This window comes from Atractosteus spatula, chromosome 14 (assembly GCF_055471065.1).
Source record: "Atractosteus spatula isolate fAtrSpa1 chromosome 14, fAtrSpa1.hap1, whole genome shotgun sequence".
Lineage (NCBI taxonomy): Eukaryota > Metazoa > Chordata > Actinopteri > Semionotiformes > Lepisosteidae > Atractosteus > Atractosteus spatula.
In genome coordinates this window covers 31846626-31865029 of record NC_142719.1, presented here as the reverse complement: position 1 = coordinate 31865029, position 18404 = coordinate 31846626, and the positions used below count along the sequence as shown (strand labels likewise).

Below are 18404 nucleotides of genomic sequence, written 5' to 3'. Positions count from 1 at the left end.
ATAGTTTATTCTAATTGTGGTGTCGTCTGCTGTACTGTGTAGGCAGATTGGCAGAAATCAGAATTCCAGTGCCCGTGTGCATATGGCAGTAAACTCCTCTACTGTATTGCGGATTTGTAAGCACATCGCTATTACTGAAGTGTAACGAATTGACAAGTTGTATTCATCCTTCGGCAATGTCCTCTTTCTCTGACACTGTATCCTTCCACGGATCGGGTTTTGTAGTCCTACATTTCCCGCACTCAACACCTTCGGCTAGAAATCTTTCCATGCTCTTTACAAGTCACTTCATGTGCAATTTCTGATTTATATCTTTTTTTTTCCCTCCCGGATACCTAGGCGTTGCTCTGGAAATGTCCGTGTTCTCTGCCTTTGAAAAATCTGCCCCTCTTGGAGGCGCCCATGGCCAGCTACGGAGCAGTTGCCGTAATTAATGTGCGGTACAACCGAGGTCGTTCTGCGTTTACATGTTTCACCTGTGCCTGACTAAGTGCAGAAAGACAGTGCAGTAACGGTAAGGAGAAAGGAGCTTCTGCAGTCTTCCTCGACTGATACACGTGTCACACTGATTGGAAATACGGGCAAACTACGCATTTGAATCGCCTATTATTTAGCGATGTTCCTTTGTTGGCAACCAGTCTGCACTGATAAAGAACAGAGCGAGCTGAGCTGAATAAAAACAGCCACAAGAGACGTGGCTTGAGCAGTGAAGCCCATGGTCGGAGTTCTCCTTGACACCCAGACGTGCTTTGAACTTCAATCTGCCCCAGGCGCTGAGATGAACAGCCCTGCTCTTTGCCCTGACAAGCAGTCAGTGACACTGGCCTGACATGTCCTGACCTGTCACCCATAAAAACTCTACCCTCCTGGTGTCTTCCCAACCCACTCCACTGGACGATTCTTCAACGGCAGGCTCCTCGGTTTCTTTAATGACCAATTAACAAGGATTGGGAGCCTCGCTTCCCCAGCTGGGGCGTCAAGTATTAGCAGAACTAACAGCGCCACCTACTGTAAAAAGAGTGCTTCACTATCAGCCTCGAGAAGGACTGTATCACACATATCTGTATATAAATGTGAGTAAATACTAGTTTTAGATATAAATACCTAATTCTGCACTTCACCGAGAAGTTAAAAAAAGTTATTGGTTTTGCCACGTCAACAATAACATCGTTTCTACTAAACTTGATCGCTTTAAACTGATGAGGAAATGTCTGCCGTATAATTAAACTTCAGCCAGCCGAAACTTTGTGTTTTCTCTCTTCTCTTTTCAGCATGGGATAAACGTATTACTTGTTCCGTTACATATATTTCAATTTATCTGGGCTTTTGTCAAATTTTCAATGAATTAACTTTCTGTTTTATGTTCTCGCTCTATTATAGTGAGGTTAGTGTCCCCCAGGAGACAATGTACTTTTTACAACACGGTCCCAGTTTTTGGATCACTTTCAGACATTTCGTGGCAGTGCAGAGATGAAATCCGAGTCAGGCAGATTTCTAAGCATTTCTAACAAATGTTTCAGCCAAAAAAAAATTAAACTTTTAAGCAAAAGATAATGTTTCCGCCCGGTTTCGAACCGGGGACCTTTCGCGTGTGAGGCGAACGTGATAACCACTACACTACGGAAACTTGGTGGCAAAGAGCTCATCAGTTTCGTTTACTAACATTTACTTATCCTTAAACATTCTCGAATCAGTATTAGCGTTTCCGTCCATGAGGGCTTCACTCAAGATACAGACAGTTCTCGGAGCGAAAAATACTTTTAAAACAGGGTTTGTGCCAGAAATATGTAAGGTGTTCATCTTTCCACGAAAAAAAAGAAAGTTTTTGGGGTCCCTGTGACCAAAAATATCGCTAAAATTGGGAGGCCAAATATTTGCGCGTCTTCTCTCTCATTGGAAGAAGTCAGATAAAACTACTTTCCACGAAACGGTGTATAACGAACTTTTCAGAGACCCACTACACCCAAGCGAACCTTTTCTTAATCAAAAGTGACTTTACCGTTAATAGACATGACTGTGTGATCATGAGTGTTGCATAGAAACGAGGGGGGGAATTTAAACACAGTTCATTGATACTTTAAAGATATTAACCAGAAAAAGGCAGCTTCTAAGGGCACTCAAAGTAGCTGAGTTTCCGTAGTGTAGTGGTTATCACGTTCGCCTCACACGCGAAAGGTCCCCGGTTCGAAACCGGGCGGAAACAGCTTTTTTTTTTAAAATTTGAATATGAAGTAACTGTTTACTTTTTAAATAACAAGAGTATTAATCATGTATCTGATGTATGAATTAAATTCGGGATCATAATTTCGGGGGTGGTAAAAAGTTTCGTTGTGTGCGGGTGAAACGTGCCTAAATGACATGAAGACGACTAAGTGTTCCCCCCAGGGTCGCGGTGGTTTCCGTAGTGTAGTGGTTATCACGTTCGCCTAACACGCGAAAGGTCCTCGGTTCGAAACCGGGCGGAAACACGACTTTTTGCTTAAAAGTTCTTGCAGAAAATACCTTTTTAAAATACCTTTTTGAACTGCATGGCGAAATACTGTACCTCTGACCCTGGTGAAAGTGGTCCTTCGTCAAAATATGTGTATATGAAACATAAACATTCCAGTGCACGGCTGTTGTTTTTGAATGACGGGAAAATGTAGTCTGTTTAAAATTATTTATTCCTGTTAATTTTCGCCAAGAATAGAGAACACCGTATCTAAAAAGCTTGTCAGGATAAATTGCAGGGCGCACAGAGGATTCGTTCCATGAAATTAAAACGACGTTCAACGGATACAAGCTGTACATTTCAATGGATGCCTCTATGGATGCCTCAGTGCTTATATAAGACCTAGAGACACACAATACAGCGGGCGAGAAAATGTGTTTCCGCCCGGTTTCGAACCGAGGACCTTTCGCGTGTTAGGCGAACGTGATAACCACTACACTACGGAAACCTGCTTTTCAACACCTTCATTAATTATAAAGTACCATTGGTTTGGTAGTCCTTGCCTTTTGAAAGTTTTAAACCTCTGTGTAATAACGTGACTCGGGCATTGCCAGATGCGTGATCGGTAGTGCCGGATTCTTCACCTGCAGGGAGCCCACAAGACGGGGCGTATCATACGTTTTTTGTTAAGCACCACTTCTAAAACAGTGGCGTATTTGTTATTTTTGAACGCGGTGTTGAAAGGTTACACTTAGGGTCCGCGTGTTGAATGGTATTTATCTGATTAAAAAACAGGGAACTCCGCTTTCGTTATAATTGATTCTGTATCATGATTGATTCTGAATTATGTATCAATGTATTATTCATTTTCCTATCATCAATGTTACTATATTTGCTACTTTTACTGGTATCTACATCTCCGAATGAATTCATGCCTCGTAAATAAAATAGTTTACTTAACATTACGAGTGTATTATCAGTGAATAGTGTTGGTTATTTTAGCGACAGAGTGCTGTTTTGGCAAGTCTCCAGCTTAGTAAAGCCTGTAAAGAAACTTTGGACTTTTCAAAGGAGTGAAGTATTTTTGGACTGATTAATGCGCTACAGAAACTTTGAATAGACTTTTTCTATTAAAAATGTAGTCTATTTAAATTAAGAGTTTTAAAGGTTGAAAGCAAAAAATATTTGGCAATACAAAATACAAAAAAGGAGACAGAATATTGAAACAGATACAGAAATAGACACTTGTAGGTTTAGAAAATTGGACATAGGCCCTTTGTCTGCGTCACGTCGCATAAACCGGCAGTTACCATGTGAGCGCTGGGAGGCTGTCATGTGACCGAGAGGGGCGGCCCGGCTCGGCGGAGAGTCTTCCTAGGTACTGCGCATGACTGTGACGTAGCCGGGAAGAAGTTTGCAGTCCGTGGTAAGTCTCAGATTGACGTCACACGCGGAGAGGTTTGACGGGCAGTGGTAGTGATTGATATTCCAGGAGTTTGTAGAAACAAAAAGTCTCGCAAAAGTGTTGACCATGGCGCTCTACAGCAAGGAAGAGACATTAGCGATGCGCAAGAAGTTGATTGGGTGAGTGCATAAAGAGGCTGTCCATCTATCTGTCTTGCATGCTAGCATTTGCCTGAGCGAAATATTCCCAGACTCCGACGTTAATTCCAAAGGTTGGAAAATGCTCTTCTATAAAAGTTCATATCTGAACGACGGCGATGCACAGCGCGTGCTTTTAAGTAACGCCCTGCCTGAAAAAAAAAACAGGTTAAAAATCCCTCAGAATGTCACACTTGAAGAAGGCTCCACGACCAAAATGTAAGATTTTCTTTCTTCTTTTTTCCAGCATGGAATAAACCTATTACTTGTTCCTCAGATGATGTAGTACTGATCAGGGTGTAGGTTGTGCTCTTGTAATAGTGTTCAGTCTGCGGAGTCTCACTGTCACTTCCTCCCAGCTCGTCCTGCCGGCTGTTCTTCTCCGAGGAGCCGGTGAAGATTGTGAAAGCCCAGGGACAGTACTTGTACGATGAAAAGGGAAGGCGCTACCTGGACTGTATCAGTAATGTCCATCACGGTAAGGCAGCGGTGAAACCACTGTTCAAGTGGACCGTCGAAAGCATCTAGCCGTAACTGCATGGAAACTAGTGCGGAATTCTGCCTTTAAAAATCCTTTCGTTGATGATTAATTCACTTAAAGTGTTGGGAATCTTTGAAACATTTTCAAATGGTGCTTTCATTTACAGAAATGCGTCATGTCACCATTGAGAATGCTAGTTAAAACATTTATTTTCAGTAGCTGAAATGTCCATTAACATAAATGGTTATCCCAGCGAGCGTGCCGATTTATTTAAACTGAGCATCCAGGAGAGTCCAGCGCTGACGTCATTCTGCCTCTGCCGGTAACCCTGGCAGGCCACCTCACAGCTGTTTATACATAAAAACACCCTAAACGTGCACATCCACGCAGGAAAACAATGGATTATGCTGGAAATTGTTAATGTAATATCCTGCCAATCCCATGCCTTTATAAAACAGATATCTAAGCACCGCACAGATGATCGTTTTTCAAATGATTTGCAATCATTTGTGTATGTGCAGAATTTTGCATGATTGCTTGGGTTGCTTAGTTGTCATCCTCTTACAAAAGTCACTAACAGTAGTGCTGACAGTCACACAAACAGCAGCCGTATCAGTCTGCATCTCACAACTGGCAGCCCACTGAACCTAAGCAGGTGTGAGCCTGGCTAGTACCTGGATGGGAGACCTCATGGGGAAAAACTAAGGTTGCTGCTGGAAGAGGTGATACCCCTGCGGTCCATGTGGGTCCAAATGCCCCACTATAGTGATGGGGACACTGCAAACAGGTGCTGTCTTTCAGATGAGATATAAAACTGAGGTCCTGACTCTCTGTGGTCATTGAAAATCCCAGGGTGTTTCTCGAAAAGAGTAGGGGTGTAACCCTGGTGTCCTGGCCAGATTTCCCATTGGCCCCTACTCTATGAAGTGGCTTCATTACTCTGCTCTCCTCCCCACTGATAGCTGATGTTTGGTGAGTGTTCTGGTGCACTATGGCTGCTGTTGCATCATCCAGGTGGGGCTGCACACTGGTGGAGTCCCCCTTACCTGTAAAGCGCTTTGAGTGGAGTGTATATTATATTATTATTATACGCTTGGAGCCAAAGTAATTTTAGTATTGCTATAACGAATTAAGAATTCAATTCAATTTATTTTTATTTAGCCCCTTTCACGACAAGGTTGCTCCAAGGCACTTAACAAATCTGTGTGTGACAATACATGATGTATTTAAGAAGATTAAATAAAAAAGTAATTCAGATTAAGAAGAGGTTTATATATCCTTTCGTTTGTTGGTTTTTTCTTTGTAATAGTTGAGTCTGTTGACAGCTGGGCATTATTTTTTTTTTATCGTAAACGTCTGACCGGCTTCGGCGCCTCAGAAGGGGGGCTCGGGGGGTCCGGGCGGACTCTGACCGCGCTGTCCCTGGCTCTCTCGCAGTGGGGCACTGCCACCCCGCGGTCGCCCAGGCGGCGGCCGCGCAGATGCAGCTGCAGAACACGAACACTCGGTTCCTCCACGATAGCCTGGTCCAGTACGCGGCGAGGCTTTCAGAGACGCTGCCGGAAAAGCTCCAAGTCTTCTACTTTGTCAACTCTGGGTAAGACAGGCGGCGGCAGACCAGAGGGGTGATTGAACTGTGTGAAGGAGGCTCGCTTCGGTGTCTGTTCAGTGTGACTGTGTCGGGGTACCGTCTGTGTAAAAAAAAGGAAACGCACTTTCCTGAAAACAGGGGACTCAAACTCATTTACTTCTGTGTTCTGCCCAGCCTGTCTTCTCAGTTACATGGCTGGTCTGATAATTTCGTGAACCGCGTTAATTCTTTCAGTGTCGTTCAGTGAAGTCAGTGTGTTGAGTAATTGTTAAGGACCATGAGAAAACTACTGCATATGTCTAAGAAAGTGATTGTTGAAATGACCTCTCAGATTGGAACAGAAATCCTAAGACATCAGACCCCCTCCTCTTTGTCGGACAGCCCCGGCTCAGACCCTGTCAGATATACAGAAGCCTGCCCCCTAGTGGGGAATCTGTGCTTGTGACACTCCTCTGACAGTCATGAAGGTGTGCGGAGGACACCTGTGGACACCTCTGGGACTTAGTAGCATCACGGTGTAACACCCGCACATCCTGGATGAAGTCGGAAAGCTTTCTTGCTCCCCTTCCCGGCAGCTCCTACAAGTTCTGGGGATCCAAGCAGTCGCAGCGCAGTCCAGCGGGGGTTTGAGATGAGTTTAGTTGTAACAAAAACGGCTGCTTCCGGAGAACACTGAAGGAGACGCACACGAGGTGTTTTTCCCACAGTGCCACAGTGTTACAGGGGTTTATATAGTCCCAGTCCAGCCATTTTCTTACCATGAACGGGGTTTGAGAGTCCGCATTCTCCTGATGGTCCCAAGGCTGTTCTTGATGATGTTGTCCCGCCTTTCAGCTGTTTCTGTGGTGTCACGTACAACAGCAGATGTCGGTTTTAAAGGTCTCTAAAAAACCCAGGTCAGGAGACCAGGTCAATGACCCACAGCCAGAGCCAGATATCTACAATTCATTTGTTTGTTTTTTTTAAATGATGTTTGCATTCTAAAACCGATCGGGTTTTACCTTAGTGTTTCGTCCCACATGACGTGGGGCAGTCTTCTCAGAAGGCACTGAGAGCTCTTTTAAGTGAACCCGGACGTCTGTGACTGGTTAATGTGCTGTTCCAGGCGCTGTAAAATGTCTTCCTCTCTATCCTCCCGCAGCTCTGAAGCCAATGACCTAGCCCTGCGCCTGGCTCGGCAGTATAGCCAGCATGAGGACGTCCTGGTGCTGGATCAGTAGGTTTCCCGTCTTCTGCTGTTGTCCGCCTCGAGCTCAGTTGCAGCATTCAAGTTCAAGTTCAAGTTTATTGTCCTTATCCTCACACACAGGTGTATGGCATAACGAAATGCTATTTAGCTAGCTCTCAGATGGTAAGCAGTACAAGAAAAACAACAACAATACAATTGTATATGAAAAGAAAGACAGAGACAACGGGCAATGTGGAAAACAACAGCAGGCAATGTGCAGAACAACAACAGGTAACAGGCAATGTGCAGAACAACATCAGTTGTGCAAAATCATACATCAACAGAATGAAATAAAGGATAGAAAATTATGGGAAGGGAGCCATAATAGTACATTCACATGTAGTACCTGGAGTTTATTTCATACAGCTCTTGTTACGCCTGCCGCATTAGCTCCACCAATTACCAATGCGCGTTCCACACATGCTGGAGACTCACTGGGGCCATCCTCTACGAGATCAGGCCGGGCCTATCAGGCCAATCAGGGAACCTCGCACAGTATTTAAGCCCTGAGGAACCATTCCTCAGGGCTCAGACACTGAGTCACTAACCCTGCTTTGAGTTTGTCTCAGTTTCAGGTTCTCAGAAGTATTTCTTAATTTCTTCAGTGTTTCTTAATCCTCAGTTTCCAGTTCCTCAGTCGTCATTGCCACTAGTCATCTCTTCCTCACCTCAGACCTCAGCCTCTGCTCTGCCTGCTTCAGCTGGCAGCTGCTGCCTCAGCTGTTCCCTCAGTCTCAGCTCTGTTTGTCCGCTTCAGCGCTGTCCTCCAATAAATTCTCTCGATTGCTGCATATCTTGGCTCATTGACTCTAATTTTCGCCGAGCCCGTCTCAACACCTCGTCGGGCCCGGCATAACAGCTCTGTGAAGATCTAAAAATCTGTCTTTAAACATTGGGCACACAAGGAATCCCTAAAGCATGCGGTCATTACGATCTTATTTTTTATGTCAAATGGGTGTACAGACATGTTTTTATACCGTTCGGAAATAACTGGTGACCTGCGCTTATACCCCTGTTGTCACATCACGGCACATAGAGTTTTGTTGTGCGGGACTGTGCTCGTGAAACGGAGAGATGAAGTAAGAACTTTGCCCGAGCCCTGCAGGTCTTCTGCGAGCTGTGTCTTCGTTTACAGTGCGGCGGGAGCCACAGCTTTTAGAATTTAGAAAACCGGCAGACCTGACTTGTTTTCTTTATTGCTCTGTCCTGGCCAGAAAAGTGCCAAAATACACATATGTTACAAATGAAATGGGATCGGAACATGCACACTGTGTATTGTTAAGAAAACTTAATGAATGAAATTGCTGTGAGCAATAGGTATCTATAATAGTGGAAAAAATGCTTTATCTCGTCTAAATGTTGATGATTTATGTCTTATAATGTCTCGGTTAAGACATTTGAGCAGGTACTGTAACTTTTAATGCTGTTAATCCATATTGTGTACTTCATGATTTTTCAAAGCGCTTACCACGGACATCTGACTTCTCTGATCGACATCAGTCCCTACAAGTTCCGGAAACTGGGAGGACAGAAGGAGTGGGTTCATGTGGTACGCAGGGAATTGTACTTCTTCTTATATTAATAATATTATTCTATTCTGGAGTACGAGATGTCTTCTTTGCATCTTTCCAGTTAGCTACTGAAATTACCAGGAGATGATAACCTGTGTAAACTACTCTGATCATAGTACACACTGTGTCTAGGTAAGATATGTATTATGTCAATTAATAATAATTCCTTACGCCTATATAGGCCTTTTTTCTGGACACTCCACACACAGCACTTTACTGGTAATGGGAATTCCCCTCCACTGCCACCAGTGTGCGACCCCACCTAGATGATGTTGCAGTAGCCATAGTGCACCAGTGTGGGGAGGAGAGCAGAGTGATGAAGCCAGTTCAGAGATGGGATTTATTAGGAGGGTAAAGGGTAGGGGAAAATTTGGCCAGGACACCAGGGTTACACCCCTACTCTTTTCAAGAAATGCCCTGGGATTTTTAATGATCACAGAGAGTCAGGACCTCAGTTTTACATCTCATTGAAAGGACAGTGCCTTTTTACAATATAGTGTCCCATTTCACTGGGGTATTGGGACCCACACAGACCAGAGAGTGAGCACCCCCTACTGGCACTACCAACACCACTTCCAGCAGCAAGCTTAGCTTTCCCAGGAGTCTCCCATCCAGGTACTGACCAGGCTCACACCTGCTGAGCTTCAGAAGAAGCCTGTTTGAGAAGTGCGTTTTCCTGAAAGTCAGTTCTCCACCTGTCTCCCAGGCCCCGCTGCCCGATACCTACAGAGGGCTGTACAGGAAGGAGCACGAGGACGCGGCACAGGCCTACGCCGACGAGGTGAAGTGTGCGATAGATGAAGCACATAAGAAAGGCCGGAAGGTAAGAGGTGATCGCCACTCAATTGCTCGCTTAACACTGTGTCAACAGCTCCAACAGCTGTGAGGTTGCTTTTGCATTGGTGGCAGTAACGACGCATGGCTCTGTACAGACATTTTCTGGTTTTTATTGTGGTTTTGTTGTCCTATGGATGAGTTGTTAAACTACTACTGTCATGATGTTTATTATTATATTTATTTCTGACTATTCTAACAATTTGAATAGAGGCCAGGCATTCTGTTGCTGATGCTGTTCCTGCCTTGCTTGCAGTCAGTCTCATGCCGACACATGGCAACTTTCAGGTGGTACTTGAAAGTAAGAGCGTTTATTGTCTCTGAACAGCACATGGGTGGTGTTTTCCTCTAGGGATGGAAGGATATATTTTTTTATGGTTAACAGTCCCAGTCCTGCACGTTCTTGTTCCAGACCAGCCCTCAGCTACACAATCAGACCCTTCATGGACTTAATAAGATTCATTTGAACTATTTCCAGCTCTGAATCAAGTTGGAGCTTCAACTGTTGGATTTTGTAAGTGAAATAAAACCCTGAACTTCTGACTACAAACAAAATGCAAGTGTTCAAGCGAAGCGGCTTCTTGGATCAATGAGTTAGTGCAGGTGGGCTGGGATGCAGCCCAGCAGGTGTGGAGCCACAGGACCAGGACCAGGACTGGGAACCACAGCCTTAGATAAAGCTACACAAGGCGACATGTGCTGTATTTCCTCTAGAATTAGATATGGATATTCTGGGTTTTTTTTCTCATGCCTATCGTGACAGAAGTCCTGTCTACTGTATAATCCACGGGTGTCCAGTTGTGATCCTAGAGGGCCTGTGTCTATGTGTCTTTACTCCTGTGAAGCAGGAGTGCCCAGGTCCTCCCCTGAGCCCTTAACTGGCTGAGTGAACCCGTGGTCTGTTGACTTAGACATTTTAAAGCCTCTCCTTGTTCTTAAGAAGCTGGAGATTTAAAGAGGCTAGTGTATAAACCACGCTGGCCAGGAGCCCTGGAAGAGTGGAGTTAAACTCTCCCCTGATTTACTGGGTCATGACTGAAGCTTATCAAGAGCGGAGTTGGAGTGAAAACCTCCGGATAAATCTCTCCTTCGGCTCAGGATCAAGCAAAGCTCCGTGGCTAAAAGAAATTTTAAAAATCTGAATATTTCCATCTAATTCTAGGGCTTGAATGGCATGTCTTGTTTCCTGTGCTAACACTGTCAGGGTTGTGTTTCTGGACTGTAACTGCAGGTCCAAGAGTGAAGCTGAGCTGCAGCCGTTGCTCAAAGTGCGCCCAGTAGAGGCGGTGCAGTTCACTAGAAGAGCCTGCAGGGTCCTTTACTTCTGTGATTGTTTGTTCTCGCGCAGATTGCTGCCTTTTTCGCCGAGTCGCTGCCGAGTGTCGGAGGGCAGATCGTTTTGCCACCTGGCTACTTTCAAAAGGTGGCGGAGTACGTATCGCTTTTGCACTACCGCAGCGCAACTCGATCTCATGTCGCGGTGATTCTTTAATATTTCTCTGGCCATAAAGATGTCTCTGTTACAGCCCAGAGCTGGAGGGAGAGTAAACCTTTCGAGACAAATCGGATATTCCCGTCTCTTGCTGTCTGTTGATTGCGCTCAAGTACTGTTAAGGAATGTACGTAGCTCATCTGTGGAATGATAAATGTAAATTATGTCCAGCAGCATGAGAAAGGTTACATACAATCAGAGGCCATATCACCCATCTGACCTGTTTGGTAGTTAGTAGATCATTGGTCTTGGGATCCTGGCTGATCATTTCTCGAAAAAAGCCAAGGGTATCAGCTCCAGTACCATGTCTGAGTGGCTTGTTCCACGCTCCCGCCACCCTTTGCACAAAGCAGCACATCCTGTTTTCATGTTTAAACGCACTTCCACGCAGCTCCGCTTTTGTTCCAAATTCGTCGACAAATTCCTCACTTGTCTGCTCTTTTCAGGAGCTTCTGTCCTGTTAGCTTGTCTGTGCTGGAAATTACTTTAAGCCATGGAGAGTATCTGCCTGATATTCTCTGGCCAGATCGCAGAGCAGCAATATCTTTATTTTTATATGATGTTATATAAACGTGACTATATGTACTGAGCATTAATAGGATCTTGTCAGCTTTAGACACATAGTTTCGAAGAATACAGTGCATGAATTGTGGTAATCAATTAAATGTTTTGGTGTCTTTTGTTACGTCAGTTGATCCATGACTGATCAGATTTGTGACTGTTGCATAAGCATAGTAAGATGGGTGATTAGAGCATTGAAACTGGTCCATGTCAGACCCAGTGAACATGAAGAAAGGGAAATGCAGAAAGGTGCCAGCGTGCCCTGCCTGTCAGGGGAGCAATGCCTTGGTGCCAGTGCTGTGTCGGAGGCCGGAAGAGGTCAGTGCACTGTCTCTCTCTGTCTGGCGTGCTCACGCTGGCCAGCTGTTACAGCTCAGCGAATCACTGAGGCGCCGTGATCCGGAAGACCACGGGTAGCAACAACTGGCCAAGACTGACGTGCTCGATCTTTGGGATTGCTTTCACGCTGCCAGTTCTAGTGCAGCAGAAACACCAGATCCAGTTAACCAGGTCAGCAGTGAGCAGGACGCAGGGCTCTCCACGGTGATTTGAGCCAACAGGAGCAGGTGCTGTGAGGTAGCAGCGGCGGAGCCAAGTTCCCTCTAGTGATGAATCAAGGCTTTGTGTCGACCTCCTTAATGAATGTGAGCAGGTACAGCGCAGATACGCAGAACGATCCGTTAAGTCCAAGTGTGAAGATCTCTGCAGGAGTGTGCAGTTACACTCCACGTGCAGTGATGGATGTCCACCTGGCCACACAACGCTACACTGATCATTTCTAGGAACTGTCTTGCTGCCCTTCCTGCGCGCTCATCGTGATGAGACGCTACGTGCAACAGCAGCTTTCCTGCAAGAACAGAACGACCACTATGTTGTGCGCTAGCCTGTCACGTAAGGCAGAGACCCCCTGTTAATCAGCTCTGGTGCTGAAAAGTGTCCAGCAGCATAATGGCCTTACCTTTGTCATGTCTGCTCAATAAAATGTCACTTTGCTCTTAACTTTGAGTTAAGCAGTTTACTTATTAACAATGATTTATACAGCTGTAAGCGAGAAGTTAGAGTGACATCACTTTAATGACACAAAGATAAACTTACAAAGATCTTATCCATATTTTTTTAATATTAATGTAGTTAACATTTTATTGAAATTCAATAATTAAGACACCGCTGGAACCCCAGAGGGGCAGGTGCTATTTAAACAATTCTACTGTGGACCACAGAGGAAAGCATAGTGCTACATACAGGGCTTTCTCACACATTAAGGATTAGTACAGGAATCACCAGCCCTAGATCCCTGTGAGTTTTTTATTGATTATATCTTCACACATCTGATAGTATTCACCACATATTGGCATGCTAGTTTGCAGCTCGAGATTTTTCCCACAGTAGTTAAAGTTAAAAACTGAATGATTTGTGTATCTACTCTGTCTTACTGTATTCTTAAATAATTCGTCTCCTCTCCACCAGATTTCCAGTCTTCTGGTCTGCTCTCCCTCTGTCGCATCTTACAACCAATTAAGCAAAGATCGTTTAGAGTTTTGTATCTGTAGCCAGACTCAACCCTGTCAGGGTTCTGAGGAACCCCAGAATCAAATCGCATGACCTTTGACCCTGTTACCTACCGAGAGTGGGCCCACAGACGGTGTTGTGAAGCGCTGGTCTGAGGGGCTGTGGCGACCGTGATGCGTCCTTGTGCTTCCAGGTACGTAAGGGCCGCTGGGGCTGTCTTCGTGGCCGACGAGGTCCAGGTTGGCTTCGGCCGGGTGGGGAGACACTTCTGGGGGTTCCAGCTCCAGGGAGAAGACTTCGTCCCCGATATCGTCACCATGGGCAAGCCCATCGGCAACGGGCACCCTCTGTCCTGCGTGGCGACCACCCAGGAGATCGCAGACGCCTTCACTGCCAACGGGGTGGAGTACTTCAACACCGTGAGTAGGGCACGCCTGGCACCCGTCCCACGCGCCCCAGCTTACCTGGGTGAAGGCACTCCTTAGGGTGCCCAAGGAGGGTCCTGTGCAGGCAGCTTCCTGTTTATCTTCAGATCGTGAAAGCCAGTACGATGGCTTCCATTTCAGCTAGGTGAGATTTTTGGTTTAATTAAGCAAACTACCGAGGGGTTGGGAGGTGGAAATGGTAGGTAGTAGATGTCCCCCCCTCGTTTGCAACCGCTGTTAGGCGAGGCCTCAGGAGCCCGTGTGTTGAGCCTGGTCAGGTGTGTTGATCCCGGAGTGCACCCCCAGATGCCCTGCTTCTCTAGCTTGGGAACACTTCTAAATGACAGGTATATCAAGCAAGTAACTAGGGCATGACGGTCACTGAGAAATGAAGGGTATTCATCAGAATGTTGTTCCAGATGATCTCAAATCAGCTGATTTATTGAGTCTTTTACAACAGATTTAATGGTTACTTACTGTAAAAAACCTGTCTGATCTGGGTTCTCCAGAACATGATCAAAGACCCTCAATTTCCAGAATGCAGATACGTTCATCCCAAAGGGGTGGAATCGATTAGCAGAAACGTCTGTGAGAGGACTCTGTGATGCTGTGTGGTCTGCTTTGTCCAGATGGGCACTACTCCATTCTGAAATGCCCGGCAGGGGTGTAGAACGAACATCACGTTCTGCTGAATAGTCTTCCACACAATCGAGCTGTGGTCGGGAAATTCGGGGTGCCCGTTTCTGAGCTGCTGTTCAGCACGCGCTCCTGTTCCGTTTCCAGTTCGGTGGGAACCCAGTCTCCTGCGCGATCGGCCTGGCGGTCTTGGATGTCATGGAGAAGGAGGACCTGCGTGGGAATGCCACACGGGTGGGAGAATACTTCATGAAACTGATGAACGATCTCAAACGCAAACACCCGATAATCGGAGACGTTCGGTATGTAGGCGTCGCAGTGGGGCTGTATGGCATTCTCGTTAAATCCCCTGAACCGTCGTGTTTTTCCTGTTAAGGAGACGCCCTTTTTGCTCTGCCTTTGAACAGCCCCTTCAGGTGGCATGTTAGTGTTTGTACGGTCTGTTACAGAAACCCACATTGCGATCTTCAATATATCGGTAGTTTTTCAGAACAACATAAAGGCATACAAATGAGAAAAAATGGGACACAATCGAAGTGTGATTTTGTGGGAAATGACAACAATCTGACCATTCTGTCCTTTTTTTCCATGAAATATAATCTGGCCGGACTAATGCCTACTAAAAAGTAGGATTCAAAGCTACCCTGGCCTCCGGAAGTCCTTTCAAAATCATTTTTTGGCTGCTATTAGATGGGCCAACACAAGATATCATGCATGCAGATGGATAGTAACTCAGGAATCATAACTATGCAGAGCAGCTGGGAGCTCAGTGACAGGAGTCCCACCAGTCTCCTCCAAAAGCACATCAGTCACATACAACCGAAAGTCTCCTATTATGGAGCTCAACTCCTTAAACACATACTGTAGGTAAGCAGCAAGTATACCCTGTAAGAATGTATCTGTGACAAAGAGAGCCAGCAGCAATCTTCATCTGGAACCAGCAGTATGGTGTCAAGTATGTTCTGTGTTAAACTGGTCTGCTGCTGGGCTAAAGTTAAAGGAAAGTAAAACTCATACTGGTTATCGTAACCGCAGCTCTTAATCCATTTAAGATTAGTGCTTATCTGGTAAGAGCTGTCGTTTCATTCTCTGCTGCTTAGGGGTTCCCTCGTCTTAAAAACTGAAGGTGAAAGTTTTCAAGACAGCGCAAGTATGCCCTACAGCAATGAGTGATGAGTACCTGCTCTGTTACAGGGGTGTTGGCCTGTTTGTGGGAATTGACCTGGTTAAAGATCGAAACCTGAGGACCCCAGCCAAGGAGGAAGCAGATTTCATACTGAAGAGGTGAGAGGAAGGGAAGGTGTGCAGACTGAAAGCCGAAACCTCTTTATCTCATCCACTTTTACAGACGTCAGAAGTGACCCTTTCCTATGCGTTCGACCAAGTTACCATTCATGATATCCATCGACGCATTTTAGAATTAGAATAATTAAACACCAAACATAGCATACACTTAAAAATACAGTACACATTGTAGAATTACGTCTGAACAAATTGATACTGTAGTGTACAGTTCTTAACCCTACACTCTAATGTTCAGTAATTAACTACAATTTAATGTTAGAACTCCAGTGTGGGTTTTCAGCGAAAAGGCGTGAGATCATGCACAGAGGAGCGCAGGAACTAAGCGAGACCGAGCGTGTGACAGTGCCCTGACGCCTGACTCTCTTTATGCAACACGAGTACTTTATTACAGGACTCGTGCCAGGTGGTGGTACCTGCTAGGCTCGTTTTGCAATGCGTCAGTTTTCCACAAAGAAGGAAAGCCCTCTTCTGTCTGTATTGACTGTCTATGCTTACCAGTTTATACTGAGCGGACTTAGTAGCTTTCTGTTCTCGAGTTGCTCAAGTTCCCAGAATGAGCCAAGTGCAATTCCAGGTTGAAGGGCGAATACATCTTCATGAGCAGCGACGGGCCTGGGGAGAACGTGCTCAAGTTCAAGCCCCCCATGTGCTTCAGCATGGACGACGCCAAGCTGGTGGCGGACAAAATAGACCAGATTCTTTCAGGTAAGGTGGCCCGGCTTCACGGCCGCCCCGAACCAGTACAGGGAAGCTCCCTGGGAGTTCGGTACGACACAGGAAGACCTGTCAGCTGTACCACACAAACAGGATCTGGCCTAAAACATGCCTACCTTTGGAGATGTATATTCTGTACAGAAAATGGAAAGCTAACGTTTTATGTTTTGGTTCGGAAAAGCCTCTGTGAAAGAATGAAGTAACTACCTGACCGGCCGATGTTACAGCACTTGATAAAGATCCCAAAAAGAAATATAAACACAACAAAAAAGACCTGTAAGAGCTGTTAGCAATGTAGCCCCCCCCAGCCAAGACAGCTCTGCATATGAAATCGGTTCCTTTCAACCACCGTGGGCTGTACTCGGGTCCTCCAGCTTGAGATAGCCTGAGACCAGTTACACAAGAAAGGCCATCTCACAAGGCTGGGCCTGAACTGGAAAATTAAGTTGCAGTGGAACAGACAACAGTTCGGTTTTAAAGCTGTTGTTCATGCAATATACTTCACGGATTGCTATTAATTACCATTTTTTTCAGATCTGAAAGAAAATTCCCGTGTTTAAGAATATGGCGACAAGCCCAGACACTTCAGGTTTGTATGTGTTAATGTTAGCGTTTGATCTCATAAGGTTAGTTTACTCTTAGCTGTTCCTCATTAGGTATGTTAGTTGTATTTCTGTACTGGTTACAAATCTGAGTTTGCTACCCCGCTTCAACGCTGGACGGCTCCAGTGCCATGAAATGTACTTACTGTATGCATTCTGTGCATTTTCCATATAAACCGATCAATTTACAGTGCCTAGAAACACGCACCTAGTCAACGTGAAAATTTAGGTAGTTGTGATTGCCTGAAAAACATTTGCCTGTATAGGACCAATATTGCTAAAATAGCTCTAACAAATTTTAAATATGAAAATCTAAAGCCTTTGAATAAAAGTCAGGCTACTTTGACTTTAGTATTATCTTGAATCAAATGAGTTGTGTATGAAGTAATACTAGCTTTTCTTTTTTTTCCCCCAGGTTTTATGCCAGACCCCCACCACAATGCACATTTGAATGGACTTTGAACATGGATTAGCTCAAATGAAACCAAAAGTTGAGTTTCCATTGGTGACTGAAGATCATTTTATTCTTCCCTTAAGCAAAATACTGTTGGCCATAATGAACAGTTTATTGTAATAAACAAGATCCTGATTCTTGGAGCCTGGTGGTCTGAAAGTCGATCATACATGTGAGGTGTGTGTGGTGGGAGTTTCAATGAAAACTGTCTGAAAATATTGCATCCATAATTTTGCAAGGTTCAAGTATGTTTATAATTGTCCCTTAAAAATGAAATCCTTGGACTTAAGAAGTTGAGGTACAATGCAATAACTGTACACTCCATTAATGATCATGTTGGACAAATTCAGTGGTGCATTTGCTTAATTCACTTTATTCCATCAGTTAAAATTAAAACTACAAAGCTTAACATTAGCAGGTTGTCAACAAAGAAACTCAGATAATGGCTACATTGGGAATTAAGAAAATTGCTTAAGACTCCAGTCAAATATAGCCCACATACCAAGTAGTAAGAATGGAAAAAAAAAACTTCATATAAAAACTTTCAAGACATGGTTAAAAATAGTCTTTCAGGGAGAAGGCTAAGGGAAGTCAAGTCAGCTGCAGTTCGAGGCATAGAGGGTTATTAAAGTCCCTGAATTTTAAATAGAAAAATCACAGCACTTCAAGTAGTTGCCCACGGAATAAGATGTGAGAAATGGCAGATCAAGAGAGTTCAGCGAGGCCCCATTCAGGTTGCCTCTCTTTACACTACGCAGACTTCCATGAGAAGGAATACTGAATGTATCAAGTGCCAAGCTAGATTCTACTTCATACACTGTAGGTGGAGAGTTCGTAGAACAGAGGTTTTCAAAACTCCGCTCCTCAAAATGCAGTTCACCCCCCACCCAACCCCAACACAAATAAATCCCACCCCCATTTAACAAGATTTAGATTTCTAACCTTTAGAGAAGTATTTCTGTGCCAGG

General features: G+C 44.9%; 1 protein-coding gene and 4 non-coding genes across 7 annotated transcripts; 3 read left to right on the top strand and 2 right to left on the bottom strand.

Moving 5' to 3' along the window:
- Positions 1–1554: 1554 nt before the first annotated feature.
- On the bottom strand, positions 1555–1627 carry trnav-cac (transfer RNA valine (anticodon CAC)). Its single transcript has one exon. It is a non-coding gene; the product is annotated as a tRNA-Val (tRNA).
- A 503-nt stretch (positions 1628–2130) lies between these two features.
- trnav-cac (transfer RNA valine (anticodon CAC)) lies at positions 2131–2203 on the top strand. The gene has a single exon. It is a non-coding gene; the product is annotated as a tRNA-Val (tRNA).
- A 192-nt stretch (positions 2204–2395) lies between these two features.
- Positions 2396–2468, top strand: trnav-aac (transfer RNA valine (anticodon AAC)). Its single transcript has one exon. It is a non-coding gene; the product is annotated as a tRNA-Val (tRNA).
- Positions 2469–2866: 398 nt separating this feature from the next.
- trnav-aac (transfer RNA valine (anticodon AAC)) lies at positions 2867–2939 on the bottom strand. Its single transcript has one exon. It is a non-coding gene; the product is annotated as a tRNA-Val (tRNA).
- Positions 2940–3846: 907 nt separating this feature from the next.
- On the top strand, positions 3847–17579 carry phykpl (5-phosphohydroxy-L-lysine phospho-lyase). Of its 3 annotated transcripts, none has more exons than XR_016094117.1 (13): positions 3847–4015; positions 4393–4511; positions 5952–6111; positions 7247–7321; positions 8795–8882; positions 9611–9727; positions 11087–11169; positions 13494–13719; positions 14509–14595; positions 15556–15645; positions 16241–16371; positions 16915–16969; positions 17398–17579. XR_016094117.1 is itself a non-coding variant. In XM_088932542.1 (13 exons), the coding sequence occupies exons 1-12, from the start codon at positions 3963–3965 to the stop codon at positions 16938–16940; spliced, it is 1323 nt and encodes a 440-aa protein (XP_088788668.1). In that variant the 5' UTR covers positions 3847–3962; the 3' UTR covers positions 16941–16969; positions 17398–17579. The 3 variants fall into 3 exon arrangements, 2 of the variants coding, with proteins under 2 accessions (XP_088788668.1, XP_088788669.1); XM_088932542.1 differs by having other exon boundaries at positions 14509–14663; XM_088932543.1 differs by lacking the exon at positions 3847–4015 and having other exon boundaries at positions 5824–6111; positions 14509–14663.
- The last annotated feature ends 825 nt before the right edge of the window (positions 17580–18404 follow it).

Excerpts from the sequence above, each read along its gene's own strand:
- phykpl (XM_088932542.1), top strand. The coding sequence starts at position 3,963 with ATGGCGCTCTACAGCAAGGAAGAGACATTAGCGATGCGCAAGAAGTTG. Across the intron at positions 6,112-7,246 it reads TTCTACTTTGTCAACTCTGG|CTCTGAAGCCAATGACCTAG; the intron begins GTAAGACAGGCG and ends ATCCTCCCGCAG. Across the intron at positions 9,728-11,086 it reads CACATAAGAAAGGCCGGAAG|ATTGCTGCCTTTTTCGCCGA; the intron begins GTAAGAGGTGAT and ends GTTCTCGCGCAG.